The 24,472-nt window shown below is 39.1% G+C and overlaps 2 protein-coding genes across 8 annotated transcripts in view; one reads left to right on the top strand and one right to left on the bottom strand.

The window, feature by feature from the left end:
* The window catches only part of LOC147181003 (partitioning defective 3 homolog), a 171,696-nt gene that overhangs the window by 123,221 nt on the left and 24,003 nt on the right, over nt 1-24,472 (bottom strand). For all 7 annotated transcript variants that reach the window (XM_086076408.1, XM_086076433.1, XM_086076449.1 and 4 more), the window contains exon 2: nt 15,308-15,409. In XM_086076408.1, the coding sequence (XP_085932534.1) occupies nt 15,308-15,409 (102 nt within the window). The remainder of the gene's footprint in view (nt 1-15,307; nt 15,410-24,472) is intronic.
* LOC147181004 (uncharacterized) lies at nt 17,794-20,750 on the top strand. The gene is made up of 2 exons (XM_086076470.1): nt 17,794-18,258; nt 20,410-20,750. Exons 1-2 carry the CDS (start codon nt 18,133-18,135, stop codon nt 20,587-20,589), a joined length of 306 nt encoding a protein of 101 aa, XP_085932596.1. The 5' UTR covers nt 17,794-18,132; the 3' UTR covers nt 20,590-20,750.

The raw sequence follows: 24,472 nt of genomic DNA, 5'->3' as shown, positions 1-24,472 counted from the left end.
AACTAAATAATTTAACCAGTTACTGCCTCCGCAAAACTTGATTTGGAATTTAATGTTTGTGGAGTTTTTATATTTAAGAATTGATGTTAAATAATTTATATCAGGTTGAAGTGAAGTGAATTGAAATCGAATCGGGGAGGAATCTAAATTGAATAGAACTGAACTCTAGTGAATCGAAATCAAATCGACTGAGAAAATTAGAATCGATACACAGCCTTAGTGTCTAGTATTGGTGGTTCATACTGTGGTAGCAAATCAGACAAACTCTATGAGACTAATTAGTCTTTAATGGGCACTTGTGGGGGGTGGAAATTACCCTACAATGGCAGCTTCAAACCAAAATGGCAGAGTTCCTATTTTCTTTTGGAAATGATGTCGAGACATTTTTGTTAAGTCATGATAAACATTTCGCAAACTGACTTCAAAGCTGAATTAGAAAAAACACAGGTCAGGACAGGTTCATCTTAAAACGACTCTAGGATAATCGAGACTAAAATTGCTGCTTTAAACCAAAATGCCAGAGTTCCTGTGTCTTTCTGGAAATGGCTTCTTGAGACATTTTTGTGGGTTTACTTGTGCTTGGCACGCTTACCAAATTTCATGTTCCTGAGCAAAACCAGCTCAGGGGGCTGAATTTTCCGAAACTGCTACCAACTACTGAAGTCCAATTCCTTAAAGAGGATGTAAAGCAGGGGAAGAGGTTCTGGAAAGGATACTGGTAATGACTTGTAAACCATGTAAAATGTTCTCTCACTCCAGTCGTTGCGGATCTGCTTGGCTTTCCAAGAGGCTCAAGTCCAGCATGGCAGCTGAGCGTGCAGCCGTCCTCACAATCCTCCAATTGCAGACTCCCCATCCGGTCTTGGCAGGGGGAAAGCAAATACTTGACGGTCTGATTTTGAAACTCATGGTCCTTCTGGAATTGATGTTGAGAAACATGGGGAATTGCGACTAGGCACGTGGACTTTGGTCTCGGTCTGGGTCAAATTGAACCATGCTGCGGTTCATTTGTAGTCTGGAAATTATGTTTTTGGATAGATGGTTAGGATCCGATACAAACATAGAGAGGGAAGACAAAGAAGGATAAATCCCTGAATCGCAACATCTGTAAATAGACTATATCTTTTGACTATATCGTTTTTTTAAGAAGCTGTCTAATAATTAAGCACCCCTTGACATAGGTTGTTGATCTGTTCAGGCTACACACTCCTTACACAAATGCATATCACCTGTCGATATGCTTAAATCCAAGAAGCGTTCAAGTTTATACAGCTTGGAGTTCGAAAATATGCATAAAAATTATATAAAATACTCATTTAATGCCTAATAATTGTGCATACTGGATAGTCAAGGTATGTAAAACAAAACACTGTTATAGTGTTTTAAGTGTGAATCTGTTTTTGGCTGACAATCCGGGGTCACAGCGCCCTCACCAACGGATTCTGTCTGTCTGAACTCTTTAAGAAAAGAGTCCATGTCAACATTTCCATCAGAGTGAAGCTCATTAAACCCTCCGCTTACAAAGATTATGAAACCATTGCATCAGTTCCATCACACCACTTAAAAAAAAAAGAAGCTTTTTGACACACATGCCAGACACATTTGCTCTTCATCGGTCTTGATAAGCCGCACCAGAGCAAAAGTTCAGCACGTTCCCAGTTGCGCAGAGTCCAAGGAAACTAAACAACACGACGGTAAAGCGGGTGAAGGTCTCCAGAGAGAGGAGAGAGAAGAAAGGAAGGACAACAGGTGGCGTGTCACTTTTACGGGCAATTAATCTTGTGTGCAAAAGAGGGACTTGAGAGGACCAAATATGTCTGCGAGCATTTCTTTTTATGGGGCAATTACAGTGACAACGATGGGAACAGAGTAGGAGAATGGAAGACCTACTTATGAATTGGAAAAACTGAGAATGCGAGCCTGTTTTAAGCATGATTCCGAGTCAAATTAGGGTTGACTGCAAGACATGGCCGGATGTTGTAAGTCATGCGGTGCATAGGGTGATCGAGGGGCGTATACAGTATGTCATGCGATTGACTGCATGAAATTCTGGCATGTGGGAAATTAGGAATGGGAGGTAGCACACATTTCCTTACTGATACACTACCGTAAAGTAGAATAGAGGTTGGTAGCGGTGGTACTGATAGATGTAAGTGCTAAAAACTTGAGTCAGGAGCATGGTATTTATGTGTTAGGTTAGTTCACATTAAAGATTCATACAGTGAGTCATAGATATTGGCACTGACAGGGGGTTAAAGTAGCACTAAGGAACTTTTCAACCTTAATAAAGAAAAATCATATCTCTTTGGATGAAACATCGACATAAAACTAGTTGAATGGTACCTTTGTCAAGGCTTGAGGGGGTCTGTATCATTTGTACTGGCACTATGCAACTATGAGGAGGATGGTAGGAACACTGCCACACAAAAAACTACAAAAGTGCTGACTGCTTTTTGGCATACGTCACTTCCCCCTTACCCCAGTCGTTACAAAGACGGAAGTCAATTTGAATGTCGATGCACGATTACTGCTTTTCTGGAAGAAGCTGCAAAACAACTGAAAAGAAAAAAAGGACTCTACCTGGATAAAAGGTCAGTCAAGGATCACATTTTTGCCTAGCTTTCACTCGCTGCCGTAAACTAAAAAACTAAAACTAAAAAAAGACACAATGCACTTGTCCTCATGGGAAATGTGGTCCTCCTTCAGGCATAACATTACAGCTTTTGTCCACATGGCGCCACCAAAATCAACGTAAACTGAAAGTTCTTTAGTGTTGCTTAAAGGACCACGAACTGCCACGAATAGTAAAAATTTATGAATGCTGGAGAACCCCTAAAAATGTTCAGGAATGCCTATAATAATATACTGGTCCATAAAGATATCTAATCTAAAACTATGATCCCAAAACACTTTAACATCGTCAAACTCATCTTACAACACGCTTAAAAATAAATGGCTTGATTGGCTCGATTATGAGAAGAAAAAAACACACCTGTGGTGCAGTCAGCAGAGTAAATGCATACAGACTCTCTGTAACCCTTGGGCTAAATTTAGCTCCTACCCAAAATGCAAAGATCAAGTCGAGATGTCTTACTTCAACATAATTCCTTGACACGTTCCCATTGATCAATGCTTTGACAGATTCTTAGAAGAGCCAGAAATGCATAGATAGCAGCGAATTGTGAGATTTTGAAGTGAGTAGCCGAGAATAGGTTCCGCTGAGAAATATGAATGTGATTTAAATAAAAAAAGTGAACCAAGAACATGAGTGGCTTCATTGAATTCTACTTCAAATGTTGAGACTGTCCTGATAATCAGGAATAGCGTCATTTCACTATTGATCTCTTTTTCATGAGTGGGAACTCATTTGACAGTGTTGCGACTGGATTTCCCAATAGTTGTGCCATTTTCCAGTCACTGAGCAAAGTGAATGAGCTGCTGGCAAAACCCGTATTACCAAGTGAGTGGGAGCACATTGCTCCGTTGTTAACATTGTTGTTAGCGTTGGCATTATTTAATGTATTTTGCTTTGATTACCCAAACTAATGGGACTCAAACCTGGGGTATTTACTTGTCCAGTGTGATTTAACACAAAAGAGGGACAGTTAAAGTGGCAATATTTCATCATAACTTCAGTATTTCAGCATAACTAAATATCTCCATATCGAAGGGACAATAGCTTCTTTCCTGATGTCCCTGCTTATCTAATGTGACGCTAATGAGTTTGAGCAAAGAGAGAAGCACGGGTGAAGGAAAAGCCGCAGGAAGTAAGACGCTTGAAAGAGAATGAAGTAAACCGGCAACACTATCGACTTGTGGGTTTTGTCAGGAGCATACCCTCAGAGGCGTGCGTACGTGTGTAACTGCGCTCGCACAATAACATCAGGTTAAACGTTTTGCTTGGCAACAGCCACGCGCTTGGAGCAATGATAAAAAAATAAACGGGACGCTATGGGGGAAGAAAATCGAGTAGACTCGTCTTCAGAGCACCACAAATCTCCCCGAAGACGTGCTTATAAAAACACGCCTATGCGGGAACGGCTAGACAGATTGTTTGGGTTTGCGTTGCTGGAACACAATCGGAGGATGGAAAGGGGAAGACAAAGCGGCGGTTGAGTTTATTAGGCACAATGCTGATTGTATGCGGTCAGTTTGTTGTGAGAGCAGCCTCTTCCTGTTAAAATGCTCAAGCGGCAGTCCAGGGTGGTCTGAAGCACTCTTCTAGACAGGAACACTTAGCTAGTGATTCCAATCACAAGTCACTAAATAACTCTTAACAGCCAGTGAGTAGTTGAATAAAGTGATGACTGAGGTACTACACCTGGCCTTCAGTTTAGTTATGTCAGTGGTGGCCAAGTCCAGTCCTCGGATCCCCTATCCAGCCTGTTTTCCATGTTTCCCTCCTGCAGTGCAGCTGAATCTAATGATCAGCTAACCAGCAAGCTTTGCAGAAGCCTGATAACGATCCTGATCATTAATCAGGTGTGTTAGTGAAGAGAAACATGGAAAACAGGCTGGATAGGGGCTCTCGAGGACCGAACTTGGGCACCCCTGAGTTATGTGATCCTACCCTGACCCCTTGTGGTTGAACAAGTGCTGCTCGACTGACATTCCAGAAAAGTTTGTGCCAATAGTCTACAGAGAGAGGCTGAATGAACTAGTGTTCATTTTATCCACCATTTGTAAGTTAGTCAACCGCATCCTGTTTTTACATTTTAGTCCACTTTAAATCTAGCATTTTAGTCCAAGAAAACAATTGTATTCATCTGGTTTTAGTCAACAAAAATTGTCAATATTTTAGTCTAGTTTTAGTCATGACAATCATTTTAGCCCTGTGTATTTTTTTTTTTTTTTACATTTCAGATCTAAAACTATTCCACATCAAATGTTCTCTCATCTTTTTGATGAAGACCAACTTGACACACAATTACAGTACATCAACAAGTGGATACTATGGCTACATGCTACGAGCTAGTAAATTAGCCAGCATTAGTTAGCGGTCAGAGAAACATAATTGTTGAAACATTATAGCAATTGGATTAATGTTAAATTATAACTATATATATTTTTTTTCATCATGAACCTCCCCTCCTGTCTGTCCCATGTGTTTGTGCATGTTGCTCTCGCTAGCTGCAGATTTGAAAGGGGGGTGTCACTGTGGGTCACATGACAGTGTCCGAGTGACAGATTAGCCGAGACAAGATTTTACAAAATAATTCTCGTCTCGTTTTTGTTCATGAACTAAAATGTCCATAGATTTTAGTCCAGTTTTTACAAAGTGAAGTACATTTTTGTCTCGTCTTAATTAGTCGACAAAAATGCATACCGACTTAATCCCAGTTATTGTTTATTAACTCTTTGACCGCCATAAACGTTATAAAACATTTAGCATAAACCTAGGGAAGGGCGCCGAGGACGTTAAAAGACGTCCCCTATGTTTTTTTTTTGTTTTTTTTTGAAAACGGGTGCAGGAAAGCCTTGGGCAGCTGTGCTGAAAGTATCAGGCAGATCTGATTAGTAAAAGACTCGTTTTTCGTTGGCATCGACCAATGCAGATTGATGATGATGATGATGATGACTCCGAGCTTGACGCCAAAGTTGGAAGCCTTGACGCGACTGTTATGATCACGTAGTAAGCCTCACCGGCTAAGCGCGGCTAGCGCGGCTACCGCTGCTAAGGCCGGAAAACGCGCACAATAACCGACCGGACATTCGATCGGACAATGAAGAGTACCCCGAGTCCAATGCATATTCATCGGAGGAGCGGGTACAGTCTGATCACGGAGAAGACACTGTTTCTGGACTACGATGCCACCATGAATGGAGTGGATAAAATGGATCAGAACATCTCTTACAACCCGGTGTAGCAACTGAAGGACACGAGGAAGCGAGACGTAACGAAACCGTAGCATGATCCTGATATTAGACTTGATGGCAACACACACTGCAGTATATACTTGCTATTCCCCGGAAAAAACGGCCTGCAAGAAAGTGGAGCACGCGAAGAGGCAATCTGTTGTGCAAATGCTGTTGCGTCTCCTTGCACGCGGGAGAGTGTTACAAAAAGAAAAACTGTCATTGAAACATCCACATATTTGTAAATAGCACCACAGTTGCACACATTTGTAAATAGTTTGCCAAATTGTTGTCAAATTGTTACACTGTTGAATGTAAATAAACGTATTTTGCTATCAAAAAACACTTTTTCATTCTTGGTGGTAGTGTTTTATAGAAGTAAAGCACTATTTAGGTGTTTGTGGCATCATTCATGGACAAAAAGAAGTGTAAAATTCACTAGAATGCATGAAATAATATCGTTTCACTAAAAGCTTGATTTCTCCGTATTTTGGTCCAAAACAGGCGAAATTGGGTCAAACTAACCATTTTCTATTGTTGATTACTAAAGAACGGAATAAGGTAGAAACAAACTTTTTTTTTCTGATGAAAGATGAAAGTCCAATCTTTCATTTGGTAGTACGTGTATTTCCATAGTCCGAACAGAACATTTTCTGTGGACCTTGAAAGATCAGTCAAAATGCTTAAATCGGCTGGCACTGACGGCATCCCTTGAAAACGTCTGGCAGTCAAAGAGTTAATGAGGGTTTTAGTCTAGTCTAGTCTAGTCTTAGTCTGGTGTACGTTGACAAAATTATTTTTGTTTAGTTTTCATTGACAAAATTAACAAGAATGAACACATGAAAATTTTATTGCATTCACAAGTCCCAATTTCCCAAAGGAATCAAATATCCAGTAAATGGTGGAAAAAAGTGTTGACCAAGTACGCACTCCCCGGTGAGGATTTAGTCTGTTAATGTGATCATACACTGACACCTTGTGGACAAAGAGTGCAATGACTGACTTTTGGTTATAATATCTGCAGATGGAAGGAAGCCAAATGTACACTTTTTTTCCTGACTTTTTTTAATTTTTTTTTTTACTTAAGACCTCACATTCACTAATTAAGGATGATAGGGAGTTGACTCAATTTGGACATCAACAAACAATTATTTTTAACAATTCATTAATCTGTACATTTTTCCCCATTAATCAATTAATTGTTGTTGTTTTTTAAAATCTTATCCATGCCTTTATTCAAAACCAGGACATGATTTCAAATTGAAATTTTGTATGTGCTCAAAGAGAGCATTAATTTGTGAGCTTCTGTGTGACATGAGTGACTTAAGATATTTACATCAGCAGAAAATACTCATTTACAGCACTGCTAGAAAGAGCATGAGTGCAATAAATATTGTACATTACACTGCATTACAATATACACAACAAGCGTGTGCATTCCTTGAGAACTGGTTATACTACCAGATATTTGAATGGTTATTACTCCACTTTGTCTTTTATGTACAGTATTATATAGTTAAATCTTTTCTTTTTTTATTTAATATTTTTGGTTAGAAAGCCTGTGTTTTATAAATACCCATAGAAAAGATAAGAGAAAAATGGCATTAATTTAATCAAATTTTTGTTATATAGCAACATATTTCATTGTTTGGGGCGAAATTTTTACTTTTTGGGGAAATGTTTTTTTAGTACAATGAAAAAATTTAGATTATTACCTCCAATCACCTTCTTGACAGAAAAATGTGTAACAGAAATGTCACGTCACCACCCTATTAAAATAATGAACCAAGACATATTTTGATGATTTTTTTACTCAAACCTTTCGATGCTGATCACCTCTACTAACATATCATTCAATTCTGCCCCCGAAATTATTAAATATAATTATATATTTTTTTCCATTAATCAATTACTTAAAAAAAAATCTTATCCATGTCTTTATTCAAAACCAGGACATGATTTCAAATAGAAATTGGTTTAATTTGTTGTTTTCTAAAAAACCTGAAAAATGGAGTTCTTTATTTTAGGAAAGTGACTATGTGTAGTGTCAGCCTTCAACCACAAGAAGGCAGACTTGGACAAAAAAAAGTTCATCTTGGTTTGACAACAGCAAGTCTCTGAAAATTAGATTCAAACGTTTTCTATAAGGCAACCTTTTTGAACTGTTGCTCCACTGTAGGAGGAAGCATGAAAAAGTGACCCAATTGAAAGATGAATTTCAGTCAGCATTATTTGGTCAACCGAGGATGTGAGACAGATGGCGAGCATCACGAGGACATGATTTAAGCCAAAAAATTAAATCAAAAGACCAGGGATATTAGTTTTAGGAAGATGACGATACAGCACGTGGAATTCTAGTATCATTCTATGATTGGTCACGATCTTCCCAACGTTTCAGTAGTTCACCCTTATAGAGAAGCTGAATGCTGAATGACATCCTGTCTCCCTCGTGTCCATGTAAGGTGGTGCTGGACTTAGTGCCGTGTTGTGGGTCCTCGGGATCACTGAGGCTGGTCCATCATGAACAAAAAGATGAGGAAAGACGCCACAGTGACCACAGAAGGAAATGTGCTAACTCAAAATGATGTTGAACATGATTGAACTGAAAGTAGCAGGGGAGAGATCCCAAATACACAACCAAGAACTTTGGAGGACTGCAGTATCTGTGGGCCACAGAATCTACGGACTGAATTGTGAGGTTATTTAGCACGGCCAAAAGCAAATAGGAATGCACTTTATGGCAAAAGGTGTCAATTAAGGGCCCAACTATGGCTATCACCAAGACTACGCGGCAACATCATCATCAATTAACCCCTTTTAAAATGATTGTGAACTACAGTGCTTGCTAAGGGAAACTGCTTTTGGGAGCTGAAAAAAAGAAGATTTGCTAGGTTTCTATTTTCTTTATTTTTGTATGTGTGCTGGCAAGTCATCAAATTTCACCGACATGTAACCATGAAACCTCAAATTCTTTGCAATTTAGTGTCATCCATCTGTCTGCGTGGTTTAAATTTGATATCAACCGGACAAAATCCTTTGGACAAGTTTGTCTTTGGACCCTGTAAATGGCTAATTACCATACATTGGCAGCTTCAAACCAGAACGGCAGACTTCCTGTGTACCTTTTAAAAATGGCTCCTCAAAACGTTTTTGAGGGTCTTTTCATGATTTACAGTGCAAATGCCGATCAAATGTCACTCTGCTACCATCGATTTGGGGGAGGAATTACAAAAAACGAAACGTTTATGAATCTTAGAGAAACAGTCAATGCCTAAGACTTCTACTCTTCCAAATGTAATATCCTGCAACTCATGGTGGCGCCACTGATACAGACCGAATTCATTCCAAGTGATGAAACCCAAATTGTGCATACCTTTGTTTTTTTTTTGTGCTTTAGAGTGCTGAGCTGCAATTAAAACCACAGAAAATGACGCACTACTGGCCAAACTTGCCCATCCAAAAAGTAGCTAATGTGGAAAGTCAGAACAAAAAAAATGATCAATCGCACATGTAGCTTTCAGCACGATATTTCGCACACTAACTATCAATCACAACAGAGATGTCATGAGCGGCCCTGCTGTGGCTGAATTTGGCAAAGGGTTGTCATCTTGTTCTCATTAGGGGGTTGCTGCCGAGGAGGAAGAAGGGGGGGAAGGATGGGGGAGGAAGAAGGCGAGCGTGGAAGGAATGAGGTCATCCCCGATGCTCGCCCGCGAGGATCTGAGGGCCGAGTGTGGGTGTGGTTTGCACAGCGATAAGGAGGGCGAGCTCACAGCTAATCCACGACATGTTTAAGCAACTTACTTTCTCACTTTATTTAAACGCCACGCCTGGTTGCACTTTATTAATTGTCGCCCTGCTCAGACATGTCCATGGCAGTAATACAAAGACAGGCACATATCCTGAAAAATATCCGAGATATATGGTGAACCCTCGTCATACAGATAGATAGATGCGCCCACTCCCGCTATCAGGGGTGTTAAACTCATATTAGTTCAGGGGCCACATGGAGGAAAATGAATTACCAAGTGGGCCGGATCAGTAAAATCATGGTATATACACCGGTAACTTAAAAACAATTGGTGTCAATTATATGCAAATTTTCACTATTTGCAGGCCAGCCCTAAATTGTGGGGCTCAACTGTAAATATATTATTCCAAAAAAATAACACAAATGAAAAGCGTCAACACTATGCCCGTATGAGTTCGGGCATGTTATATCTTCCCGTTTTGCATATATATTGCTCCCAGAATGCATTGTGTGGCGCAGTTAATGAAGTTATAAATATGTTAATCCTTGTCATATGTGTTTGTGTTACAAGTATTGAATGTGTGTAGTATTTAGTACGCTTATGTTTCATTTGTGTTGGTCCATGTTTTTGCTTTTTTGTGTGTTTTTTAACAAACCGTAACTTTAGTTTGTAAAATAATGACATCCAGGGCAATTGCATCTAAAAGTTCCATTGCTCATCTGAGGATTGCTTGTGGAATTGATATTATTTATATGTTTTGATTGTGGCCGTCTGATTAATTGATCTGACATTACTCATTTTTTACTTTACAAAATTATCTAGCAGGCCGGATTAAACCCCTTTCGGGCCTAATCCGACCTGCGGGCCGTACGTTTGACACCCTGGGTTTAAACAAACAATAAACTAGGGTCACAACAACACTTGCGTATCATTTCAAATCCATCTGGTAATATTACTCTTAATACTGAATGGCTTTCAAATTAGAATTTTTTGGGGAGACACATTAACATGTTTGCTTTTTTGGACAAAATACGACCTCACCTGAATTGCACTGGACTGAGTTTTTCGCAGTGACGTGCAGTGAGCTCTAGGTTTGGGTGGGCAGGTGGTCGTAAAATTGAGACGCACACACCAATTACAAATTTGTGTGTCGGCAACATACCATAGGGTGGCCATGTTTTCATTTCCAAAAAAAGAGGACACTCAGCCCGACCTCGAGATACTTGATACTCAGATACAAGACGCCATACATTCAAACTATTTTAACATATGCCTCCTCTGTATGGGTAGAAAATAAAACTAAAACAACATTGCTCTCTTTTGAAGTCTTACTTTTTTTTTTGCTCCGCTATCTTTTTTTTCCTCTTTTTTTCTTTTACTTCGAGCGGGGTTCGTACCCATCGCGCCTCCGGTGCGGCAGCTTAACATTTACCACTCAGCTAAAGTTCTGGGCCAACGTCACAGCCAGTGCCACGGTAAACATGTTGCAGTTCACTCCGCCTCCCATTTGCCGCACATCAAAAAGCGGACAATTTCATTAAATTTATAGAACCCATCCAGACGCCCGGAAAGAATGTAATAAAGTGCATATCTCCCTGTAAAACAGCCTAATTTCTCACAAAATCAAACTAGCAATAGCAATGCCAAACACCATGTAAAATGAAACAGCCAGTTAATCGAAGCACATCCACAAAGCCAATCTTTCCTTTTGTACCATTTTTATGAATAATTAGCTGTCCCTTTGCTGAAGATCCGGTAGCTAAGGTGTTGGTCTCCCATCCCTCAAAAGATGACATTTTTCCTCAAAAGAAAGGCGTGAAAATAGTTTTATATTCTCCGCCGTATTGTGCACTAAGTGTGTTTTGAATTCACGAATGCACTGTGCGAACGTACATTCGCGTAGGAATAATATGGCGACTTTTAAACCTATAGGTAGTGTAGGCTTTCTAAAATGAAAGAAATAATTAAAATAAATAGAAAAAGCCAAACGTTTCAACTTTCATTTCAGCCTAGGGCAGGCAATGCCTACCTTGCCTGCCCTGACCGCACGTCAATTGTTCATAACCTGTAAAAACACAAATTACAAATTTCAACACATTTTTGACTCAAAGATATATATGTGCTAGGGATGTCCATTGTTTTTACACGAGAGTCTGAGTCACTTCATTGTGAGTATCTGCTGATATCAAGTCGACCCGATATTGATTCACGGTCCAATACGGGGTCCCAGTGCGATACCTCAGCAATGTACCGTATTAAGAAGAAAAAGTTAGCATTTTGACCATTTCTGTTTGCAAACAAACAATTCAAAACGGACTCCTCCCATGGCTCAACCCCCCACTCTTCTCGTCAACATTGCAAATAGTTGTATGTTCTCAAGAAAAATGTGCAAGTTTGTGAATGCTGTTTTCTACTACTGTGAGTTTTTTCTGTATGTCACACAGATGTCTCAGTGACTTCAAACAGACGAGGAGCCATCAAGAGTGCCACCACTGTAAATCACATTTGCGCAACACGAGAATGTAAACACAAGACAGGCAGAAGTAGACGTCATGAGAAACACCTCAGGGCTGTTTTAACCTCACGGCCTTCCCGTCTGTCTGCTCGTCTCCCACACTGGGAGAACGTGACGCTACGCACTATATTCAGATTATACAAACAACACTTTCATAAACGTCAAAGTAAATAACTATACGTACAACACACATGCGAAGCCGCACAGGTAACATCCATTAGATTTATCCAAACAATGTCCTCAAGAGATTTTCATACGTATTGTAAATTATTAGTATTTTATATGTATATGTGTATATAAATGTTAAGTGAAAGTGGCATTTATAAATAAAATTCAGAGAAATAAAGAATATAGTTAGTGGTGTGTATTATTACATGGCAATCTACAGAGATCGCTGTTCATTGATCCTCAATCGTCGTCCATCGACAATCTTGCTAACGAAACCAAAGATCATCTTTAGTGTGTACATCTACAAAATGTGGCAAGTCTCCACACTTAAAAAAAAAAGAAAAAAGAATTATACCACAACAATTAAATCGTTTTAGGGTAATTCCATGCCAAATCACTCAGTGGGTTTAACCAAGCAGATTTTGATATTAATTAAACTTGCTGTATTTGTTGAAGTCACGTGATCCACACAATCGATTTCAAGGTCAACTAAAAAAAAAAAAAAAAAAAAAAGATCAAATGGCTACTAATGTTTTTTTTTTTGAAAGAAAAAGTCATCCTAAAAAAACAAATAAACAAACTATTTTTCAACACTGTGTTTTTCTCTTCTTAAAAAGTTAGATTTTCCTCTTTATAAATAAGGATATGAGACTTAATTCAAAATTGAGCAAGAACAAAAAGTCTTGTAATATGAGGTTAAAAAAATATGTTTTTGGTGCTGCTGTTACGGTTAGCAATAGACTTAATTCTTGCTTGAGGAAATAGCATATTTTCACTTTTTGGTTGTTGCCGTGGAAAATCTGAAATGATATAACTGCAGCAAAATGATTACAACTTATTGTGGAATTTCTACGCTGACGACAAGCTACATACTTTTAAAAGATTCAAATGCTGACAGGGGTCACACATGGATGATGACCCCTGTGAATGCGGACGCAGCTGTGCAACACACACACACACACAAACAAACACACATTCACACAGACGTCATGTTTTGAAGTCTTGGGATGGTTGAAGGAGCGTCACCTGACACCTGGCATGTGGTCATCTGTCCGGCTCGACAAGACAACCGTCCAGGGAATGACCTTTCATACAGAAAACGCCTCAAACAAATCCCTTCACTGACTGAGCCGAGTAAGGAAAAAAGGACCCGCTCCACTTTTCCTGGCACACTACACACACATACTTTCAAAACATACAGTATGCTTGGCTTCCCCAAACAAGCGCGTGTGTGCGCAAGCTAATAAAAGAGGCGGCGCATTCCTTCCAGACTTTAAAAAGCTTGGCCTGTCGGAATGGACTCTGAAGATGAGTCACAAGAGCTGCCAGGAGCTTCGCGGTTGTCTCTGTGCAGGGACGTCCCGTAACGAAAGAACCCTATTGCTTTTGGGCGACATCCCAACTAAAAAATTTTGCGTAGCGGGGAGGTTCAAATGGTTGTTTTTGATACTCTACCAGTCACACTTTTCAAACTGATCCTTAAAATGAAAACACAAAAGGTAGTTGAGGCCCACATTTCAAATGAGTGCAAAGACTTGTTACCTGTCAATCATGTTCTCAGACATTGACAGATTATTGACTCAAAAATCGCAAAAATCTTACTGAGTTTGAACTGAAGGTGTTTGAGGTAGCTGAGGCCCAAAGGTTAAATTTTTAATGGGCGGGTGTGGAAGAGGTCCAGAAGATTTGCATCACTTTGAATTTGATATGAGAACAGCTTTTGAGCAGAGGATAAATATTAGATCTCAAGTTGTCCCGTTGATTATGAGTTAGTTTTGCAACTGACAAAATAAATATATGTATGGTATAAATAGGATATACTGCACATCGTGGTAAGTAGAAGAAAGTGTGTTGCGATCGGGAGAAACGATGATGCAATTCATGGAGTGAATGGTGAACGCCGCTAGTTGTATGTTTATCATTTTGTCATTAACTCATTTGCTCCCAAAGACGTATAAAAATGTTCTATTTTAAACAGTGCCATAGTCCCCAAAAAGTATATTTTGTTGTTTTTTTATTCTAGAGCATACAGAAGGCTTTGATGCAGTCTTTGACCGGAAGAGGTGGCTTAAAGCAAAGGTAGCAAAACGTATAAGAGATCAGCCAGGGCCATGTTGCAAAAAGTTATTTTTCCCAGTGTTTTCAACAGGTTTGTGAATAAAGATGAACTTAGCTATATTCTAATGCTAATTGCTGCAAAACGGAAACAGATACAAATATACTTTTTTTCCTGATGAGACTCTAATCTTTATTTTGGTAGGTTCCATGTTTTGATAGCAATAGAACACAATATTTTGTGGACCTCGCAAAATCAGCCAAAATCCAGTAAAACAGCCGGGAACGAAAGGGCTTACTTCAGTGAAAATGGCTGGGAGTGAATTAGTTAAAAGCCTTTTCTCAGTCATATTTTTGCTATTTTGTAGTTTGAGGTGTCACAAAAGCAAAAAAAAAAAGATATATTGGCATATTCGCATAAGTGTTTTTGGTGAAATAACCCCATGTCTGGTCATGTCCTGCTGTTGATTGTCGAAGAATGTGTGTGTGTGTGTGGGGGGGGGGGGGGGGGGGGGGGGGGGCACAACCTTTTTTATCTTAAAAAAGTCTGCTAATTTTTTTTGATAGGTTTGATACTTATATTGTGACAGAACAAAAAAGTATGTGGGTTTTGAAAGAGGAGTCAAGACAGCTGGCAATATGGGCAATTCTGCTTTGAACACAGCAAGCAGTGAATGAGTTAAATAACACACACGCTCACTGAAACAGACAGTCTTTGCGTCACAGTCCTGGCTAAGCATGTCGCTTGGTTTGCGGCACGCGACCACAAACACAGCAGGTTCCGCCTCCAGAGTACTTTACAACATCCACGCTGCGCGCCAACACAATCAACCGCTGCTGGATTTTAACTTGGAGTACACGAGCTCAAGGAACACAAGTCCAAGCATTGTGCTGGAAAAGGGAAATTGTATGCTACAGAGGAACGAGAGTTTTTCCACTCACACTGCCTGAAAGGTCTTACCCGGTCTTTGTCGTCCGCTACGTCGCACAGCACGTCATCCAGGTCTAAGATACCACCGTCCCCGTGCTCCAGGCGGTGCACCTGCAGCCAGTAGCTGGCGTCCTGGGAAGAGAGCAAAGTGTTATTCCTTTAAAATAAACAGAAACATCTTACACGGAACAAGCTACACTATCTTAAATGATTGCTATCGGTGTGTTCTACTGCAGCCTTGTGGATGGCAGTAAAGAGTACTACAGAGTGGGCGCACAAGTCACATGAGATACTTTACTAATTTTGCCAGTTTTAGGAGTAAAGAGTGAATTATTTATCCTGAATTTGATTACATCATTCTTTTTCATGTAAAAATAATATATTTAAAAACACATTTTGCCAATTGCTTTCGACTGGAAATGACATCACATGTCGAGGGCTCAGGTAACAACCAATCACGGCTTACCTAGCGTTTACAAGTTGAGCTGTTAAATGATCAATCAATCAATCAACCAACCAACCAGATAAACAACATAGCTTCCTGAATTCGCTTTCAGAAGCAATCCGTGCTTCTGAAAGTGAATTCGACATTTTTTGTTGTTGTTGTTTGTCGCCTTCCAAAATCCAGATCACAAACTAAAAATAACTGGTAGTAAATGTCACCCAGTTCAAATTTGAAGCGGGTGGTGCACACAAACTTGACGACAAGTTGGCTTGAGCGTAATGACAAATGGATATCAACATGGAGGTCATCGAGCAGTTTTTGTGTCAAATACGCCAGCGAGCAGACCCCAGATGCTCTCTGCCACTTGATAGCGTCTGCAGGCAGTAAGGAAAAATGTGTCTGGCAAAACATTTACTACACCGTACACCTAAAAGTGACAGATGTGGAAATCTGATGCCACGCAACCACTATGGCCCACACAGATGTTTTCTACTGTAGATAAATATTTAACAAAATCTCTTAGGTGTCTAAATTGTTGCTACAGTAAAGCTGTGCAACATTGTGGTTCACTTAAAGAAAATGTATACTTTTCAATCATATCTTTTGTATGGGTTTTTCCAGTGTGCTGCACAGGTAAGTCCATACTTAAGTGTTGCACACCTTCAGTGAAGTTCTACGTTGTTCCCAAAGGGCAACGACAATATACCTAAGTACTGTTTTGTGTTGTGTTTGTATGTTACTGCTCCGTGTGTAACAGAACAGTTGTTTAAAGATTTATAACTGCGTAACATCTATGCTGATGAGTGACTAATAAGATAGTGAGTGTGGTGAATGTGTGCGCACACACACAAATGCTACGGGTCGAACAGATGAGTCAACTTTAATGAACAATTTTTTCAGTCCCCCCCCCCCCCTCCCACACACGCACACAAAAAAAATATTTCTTCACACACTGGATGTACTACACTAACCATAGGAATGTCTAAAATGCATCCAAATGTGATCAACACGTGCAATAAATAGACAGAAGCAGTGCCATGCCAACCTACGACCTCATCATACACATAATATTCTGGCCATGTTTCAAAACTAAGGCAAAAGTAAAAAAATATATATATATAATATATATATATATTATATATATATATATATATACATACATACATATGACCCTCTTAAAAGCACGTACATCGCCGAAATAGGTTTGCACATTCTACTATATTCTGCAGCCTGCTGGACCGGCATTTAACTCCATTCAACAGGAACAACGCCTTGACCCCTTCCAATGATTGATGGGTTAAAAAGATTCAAGTTGGAGAAGTTTAAGGTTTTCTATCAAAGGCAAAATTAGAAGCCCGTGCTATCCATCAGATTTACTGTAACACTCTACCAGAGGAGTTAGAATTCAATCTTAGCTTTCCTGATTTGCATTATGATTATGATAGAATATTTCATAATGTGTTGTGCCTTTTTATTTTTTTAGTGCTGTATCCCTCATCAAGATGCAGTTGGGATTGAGCTAAAAACAAAATTCAATGTTAGCAGTTTTTCATGTCTTTGTTTGATGCTGAATAAAAATAATTGTCTTCACAAACAAAACAAAGGTATTCATCATTTTGTGTTTGTATTTGACTGGAATTATTTCATTTTCAGCCACCTTGATCGCATATTTAATGTAATGTGGAAATATTTTAGATTAGATTAATATGCCATGGTTACTTCAACTTGTTTAAATAAAAAACAACAACGCTGTATATTAAAATAAGGAAGTATGACCAAATATAACGCATTCGTGACAAACGGACCAACTAGTTATACCCAAAGCTACACGACAATTTTATCATCACTTCCATCTCCCTTAAAATAATTGTGACATACAGTGCTCCTCTTTGGCACAGAGACTTTAATTACACAGTGCCAGTTGACGCTACTTCACCACAACGAGACAGCAGTTTATGGAATATTGGACAAGAATATAGTCATCGCGTAAATCCGACGTGAAGTCATCGAACGCTGCAAGTCGTTAGCGTGCACGTTGCTAAAAAAAACAAAACACCTCCGCAGGTCGCTCGTTACTTACCCCATAAAATAATCAAATTGGCGACGTCCTTTACCTACATGATTCTTATGAGCCACAAAACACACCAACATTAACTTTTTAAAATACCTAAATTTAGGGGGCGGTGTCATCGGTTACGTAATGCGATGACGCAGCACCTCCTTCATTGATAACAAAAAAAAAAACGTCCATATATGAATCCGCTTCAAAGAGCAAAGCCGTGACGACGTGTTCACGAATGTCTACTGAACCAGAACCAGCAGAGACCCGCGACGACAAGACTACTGAAAAAAAAGTACCCGGTGGCACCGCCATTTTATGCAGCGGAGAACCGCCAAAATAAGTAAATAAATGGAAGTGACGTCATACAAACGCGGCGAGGCCGAGGAAGCCGCATGTCAGGAGCTCGTGCACTTGTTTAACAATCTCAAGTGTTTTGACAGCATTTACCTGAACAACGTGCTCATTGACATGGAGGTAGGAAAAGTTCTAATCATTTTATAGTCATAGTTAGGAAAAGTTCTAATCATTTTATAGTCATAGTTTAGTGTTTTAATAGTGTGTCAAATAAATATATGTTCACAGACTTTAACTGAAACTAAATGCTTAATTACATTTTTTTTGTGTTTTAATTGTCAATAGTTGGAACAGGGAGCAAAATAACCAACCTACACTGCCACATTTGTTGCCATTTCTTTTAAAGCCCTTCTAAAGTGAAAATGTCTTCTTAATTTAACACTTGAGTGTTGTTGACAACCCTACCAAATTTGAATGGTTTAAAAAATTACCTAGTACATAAAATAATCAGGTAAGGCTTCAAAATTGTGAAAAAAATTCAAGCCACTCTCTCGGCTCTTTAAGTATGTGAGCGTGTCCACTGAATATGCTGTAACCATGCCCCGCTCAACTATCAATCAAACACTACTTGGTAAAAATAATCAAATAAGGCTTCAAAATGGTGAAAAATCAAGCCACTCTCTCAGTTCTTGAAAGCTGGGCGTGTCCACTGAGTGTGCTGTAACCACGCCCCGCTCAACTGTCAATCAAACACTAGTACTGCGATTTTGAGAAATTCATCTAGCATCTTTTACGCCTAAACAAAGCTAGAATATATCTCGCCAAATCGTGGCGGCCGTGACTCAGGGTGTAGAGACGGTCGTTGAGTAACCAGAAGGTCGGCTTTTCGATACCCGCTCTCCCCAAATCATGTGTCGTTGGGCAAGGCACTTCACACTCATTGCCTCCAGTGCTACTCATACTGGTGTATGGAAGGTGCGAATATTTGGTGGTGGTCGGCGGGCCGTAGGCGCACACTGGCAGCCACGCTTCCGTCAGGCTGCCCGAGGGCAGCTGTGGCTACTTAAGTAGCTTACCGCCACTGCAGTGTGAATGTGTGAGTCCATTCCATTGTAAAAGCGTCTTTGAGAGTCTAGAAAAGCGCTATATAAATCCGATGCATTATTATTATTATTAAGTCATTGTGGGGCTTGTTCACGTCGCGAAAATGAGGCGCTCTAATGCTAGTGTGCAGCCCATGTCCACATGCTGGCAGGCAAGTGTAACTTTTAAAAAATACGGGTAAATAAATAAATTACTATAAAAATTTGCTCAGCATTTTTTGCGTGACTTACATGCACAACTAAAATGGTGAAAAAAAACGTTTATCGTTACGCTTCCACAATTGAGTCCAAGATGATTCTCAATGTTTGCATGTTTTCAGCAATTTTCTTCAAATATGCTAGTTCTTGTTTATCAAGTTCTTGTTTACTTTCAAATTTGACATGACAATGACTGCGAAATCCATGTTCCTGGCTTCCTCCATACTGATCAAAGGAGACTTCAATCTTTTGTCCCTCTCTCATCTACAAAGAGCTAACCTTCAAACAACAAGACAGAATAACAATCTCCAAAACCTGTATGCCAAGTGCCAATGTGAAGCAAGCTATGGTGTACCATATGTGTGATTTTTGAAGACTTTTTCCAGTGGTTTATGAAAAGCTCTAGAAATTAAATTAAGATGTGATTTTGAATCTCTGCCCTTTATCTACACCGACAAAAAGGTTGTCAAAAAGTGAGACATCCAAATTTTGATAATGGAATTGCGATTCGATCTGTATCACGATTCAATTTGATACAGATTAATCCCGACAGAATTTATAAATCGATTAGTGATTTTTTTTCTTAATTAAAATTTAGAAAATAGTAGTCATTAAACTTGTGCATGTAAACAGCCTGTTTACATGCGTGAGTAGACAGTTACTCCTGTATACATGGCAATTGGAATATCCCCTCGAACCGACAATACAGTATACGGAAAACGTCATGACACATATAGACGTCAGACTAATTTCCGCTACTTTATGGCGTCAATAAAACATTACGTTGATGTCACTCACCACACTAATAAATCAGTCTGTTTCCTCCTCGCTCCAAAAGTGTTCTGTGCCGCGTCTGAGTTGTTACAACGTTGGTTTCTTAATACAAAGTAACAGCGATGGAGTCCATCGTTTTTTAACAAAATCAAGCCATGTCTTGCTTTTCAACAGTAGCATTGTAAACCAAAACAGTAGCATTGTAAACCAAACTGGAGCAGGAGTAACCAACATGCCGACTTCCTCTATTTGGCAGTTCAAAGCGTCGCAGAGCATCACGGAGAGCGACGTCTCAATGCTGGAGTCTCTGATGGACTTTATGGAGGCCAACAACAGAAACCACCCTGAACACTCCGACTCGGACAGTGCAGAGTCCGGCAGCGATAACTCAGTCCTGAGCAGCGGCGTAGACGATCCGGACAGTTTTGGCGATTAGTCAATGAGAAAGTCAATGTCATTTTTTAAACATCCAAAGACTTTACAAAAAAGGGTTTGGTCGCAGCGCACTTTTTCATGAGCTCAGGATCTTGACTACTAACTTGAAGTTGTTGAAAATGTAACATCGATACATTTTGTTTACATATGTCAAACACTTGTTTTTTTACACACTTTTTATTAAAACAACTGTACCTCAACTATGTTTTTGAATCCATCAGTGACCCTGGTGTTGGCGAATAAACGTTTTCTAACTTTAACAGTTGTAAATATGGATACTTATTAAATATAAATTGGAGTGGCTGACCTGTTCAATTTTGGGCAAGGTTTTTTTTTGTGCGACTATATATATATATATATATTTATATATATATTTATATATATATATATATTTATATTTATATATTTATATATATTTATATATGTGTGTGTGTATTATATTACCATTTAACTTTAGAGTATTTTTAACCAATTGGAATCCTTAAGAAAGCAATTAGTGGAAAAGACCTGTGAAATGCGGACTCAAATGCAAAGAATATCACATTTGAATAGAAAATAAAATGCAATATAAGAAAGCAACACAATTGCACATTTTTCACCGTAACTGGAGACATTAACCTTTTTTTCTTGGAGCTCTAAGAGAATAATATAAGATTAAGATTACGGATTAGGGGGAGGCATTTAGGAGGCCAGATGGAAGCTTCCAAACGTCTTCAAATGTAGACAAAAAAAGTAACTCATTCCATTTGCAGCAAACTGGCATTGATCCTCACAGCGGGTGAGGTGAATTACCAACAGATTACATGAGTAACAAGAAGCTTTACTGGCACTTTACTCAACACATTGTCTTTTTATTGCTTTGTGCTCCTCAAGTGTCTTCCAGATGATTTTATACCCTGGCCTCATTTATCAAAGAGTGTGAACAGGCTCTAAATGTGTGCATATGAATGAAATTTAGAGCGTGCGTAAATACAGAAAAATCCATATTTATCAAATGTGTGGACACCTATCGTACGCACTTAATTCAAATGAACGTTTTTTCCCCCCTTTCAGGGATTTGCGTTACTTCTCCTTGTCCCAAACAACCTTTGAAGCTGTTTTGTACTGTCAACTTAGACAGAAATTTAGGAAGATTCTTTACAAATAAACATAATTAGGGTGCAACGATTAATCAATAAATATTTTGATAATTAATCTTTACAGACTTTCTTTAATCAGAAATTGTACATGTCTTCAAAATTTCAGCCTCTCAACTAAACATTTTCAGATTTCTGTAGTCCTCCGTGAAAAGAAGCTGACTGTTTTTTTTTGTTTTTGTTTTTTTGTAAAACTAGTGACATATTACTGACACAGACCAAACCAGGAGTGGAATGATAATTAACATTTGTGCATTTTATGCGCTGTCAATTTAACATGTCATGTTTTTGAATAAAAGGGTGTGTTTTTTAACCGACAAAATAATTAACAGTTTAATCGATTACTAATATAATAGTTGCAAAACCCTATAATAAATGAACATTGGGAAAAAAAATCAGCAATTTAACAACAATAATAAATAAGCCAAGTATGTGATGCACTCACTAATTGGGGCACAGTGTCAATTATTTGAGGAAACAATTTGTAGTAGTTCTAATTAGACCTCAGTTTATCTAATGAAATGTCCATTAATTGTCTTTAAACGAGTGGCCTCGACTCGGTGGCCTTTTCCCATCGCTTGTGGGGTCATCACGCACTGTAACGTGTGTGTGTGCGTGTGTATTTATCTGTGTGTGTGTGTGTGTGTGTGTGTGTGTGCGCGCGCGCGTGTATGTATGTATGCACAATGACGAGAACAGTGTTAGTAAGGTTGAACTTGGCACAAAGCACCCTTTCATTCCCGTAGAGTAAATATCACCAGTGAGACGACGGGCCGCGAGAAATTTTGTGTTAAACGCTATGTGTCTCGGGTAAAAGTCACCACCTTTTCTAACAATGCTACACTTTTTTCCATTGGCTGATTTCAGGAAACTCAACTAAAAAGTGAGTTTTTGTATCCAACTAGTTGTGTGGAATGCCAGCCCGCCCATGAAATCTTCAGTTATCTATTTCTTAAAATGTGAGTACCCGCACTGTGATGTGAGTTTGGACCATTTTCACCAAAAACATATTTTCTTAACTAGAAACTGCAGTTTTGGGCAAAACAAACCCATGTTATGTCACTGATTAATACTAAAGAACAGAAAAGGCTAGAAAGCAACTTTTTGCGATGAAAGACTGTCTACTCTCTTTTGGTGGGTGCTTTATATTGTGTCACAGGACACAGGTTGGTGGTTCTTCAAAGATCAGTCAAATTGTGTCAAAATAGCAGGCAATCATGAGGAAAAAAAACATTTCATGATTTTAAGTAGTATCAAAAGCCTCCATGAACTCACAATGAACTTTCTAGCCAGAAGGAGTAGCTCACAATTGCAAAGTTAGAAACGGCCTCATTCCTCGATTTATAAGCCAAGCGGACATTTTCCAAGCACGCTCTCAATCGCCTTCTTCAGGTCGTCTGACACATTCAGCAAATTGAGAGTTAAAATAAACATAAGGAAGGACAAGGGCATCCCACACGAGCCGTCAGTGTTCACATTCTAAACTTTTACTGTGAGCCCTCAGTTCACGAGTGGCCCGACTGTGACTGTCCAATTACTAGCTCCCCGCACTAATTATAGCAATAACAAGCGGACTGAACTGAGTAAATCCAAAGACCTTGTTGATGGCTTAACTGTCGCCTTGCAAGTGTTTATGAGGAGACCACTGAACAGTCAGCGGGTCACACGAACCAGCCACAACGTTTCTTAGGTAAACTTTACATAAAAAGGGACTTAAATGTTAGCGGAGGAGTAGCTAGCTGTTACACACTTAATGTAACAGTTGGATTAAGTGTGAGCTGACTGGTCATCATCCCTGGAGAGTGACGCACAGGATGGCGTGATTGAAAAGTGACTCGTGTTATTATCTCGGATGCTAAATTAGCATAGTGATCTAACTATTAGCCCACACACAAATATTGATAGAGGCTTATATTGTACCATAGGTAGCTTTTTCCGGCCTCGCCATATTGTGGATTTTCAAATCGTCTCATTTTATATTATGTATTTTTCACGATATCACTATAAATCACACAAATCTAAACAGACTAATGTTACTGCAGAATCGCGCTGCAATAAGCGTGAGCCAGGGAGGAAAAAAAGAGCTGAATGTCCAAAGTTTGGGATCCTTTCACTCTTAACTCTTTGACTGCCAGACGTTTTCAGAAAAGGGATGCCGTCAGTGCCAGCCGATTTAAGCATTTTGACTGATCTTTCAAGGTCCACAGAAAATTTTCTGTTTGGACTATGGAAACACACGTACTACCAAATGAAAGATTGGACTTTCATCTTTCATCAGAAAAAAAGAGTTTGTTTCTACCTTATTCCGTTCTTTAGTAATCAACAATAGAAAATGGTTAGTTTGACCCAATTTCGCCTGTTTTGGACCAAAATACGGAGAAATCAAGCTTTTAGTGAAACGATATTATTTCATGCATTCTAGTGAATTTGACACTTCTTTTTGTCCATGAATGATGCCACAAACACCTAAATAGTGCTTTACTTCTATAAAACACTACCACCAAGAATGAAAAAGTGTTTTTTGATAGCAAAATACGTTTATTTACATTCAACAGTGTAACAATTTGACAACAATTTGGCAAACTATTTACAAATGTGTGCAACTGTGGTGCTATTTACAAATATGTGGATGTTTCAACGACAGTTTTTCTTTTTGTAACACTCTCCTGCGTGCAAGGAGACGCAACAGCATTTGCACAACAGATTGCCTCTTCGCGTGCGCCACTTTCTTGCAGGCCGTTTTTTTCC

The sequence above is a fragment of the Leptonotus elevatus genome, chromosome 1 (genome assembly GCF_054856555.1).
Source record: "Leptonotus elevatus isolate MCC_2025b chromosome 1, RoL_Lele_1.0, whole genome shotgun sequence".
Taxonomy (NCBI): Eukaryota; Metazoa; Chordata; class Actinopteri; order Syngnathiformes; family Syngnathidae; genus Leptonotus; species Leptonotus elevatus.
The sequence above is the reverse complement of the archived record's forward strand: the minus strand, read 5'-3'. Positions and strand labels throughout refer to the sequence as shown.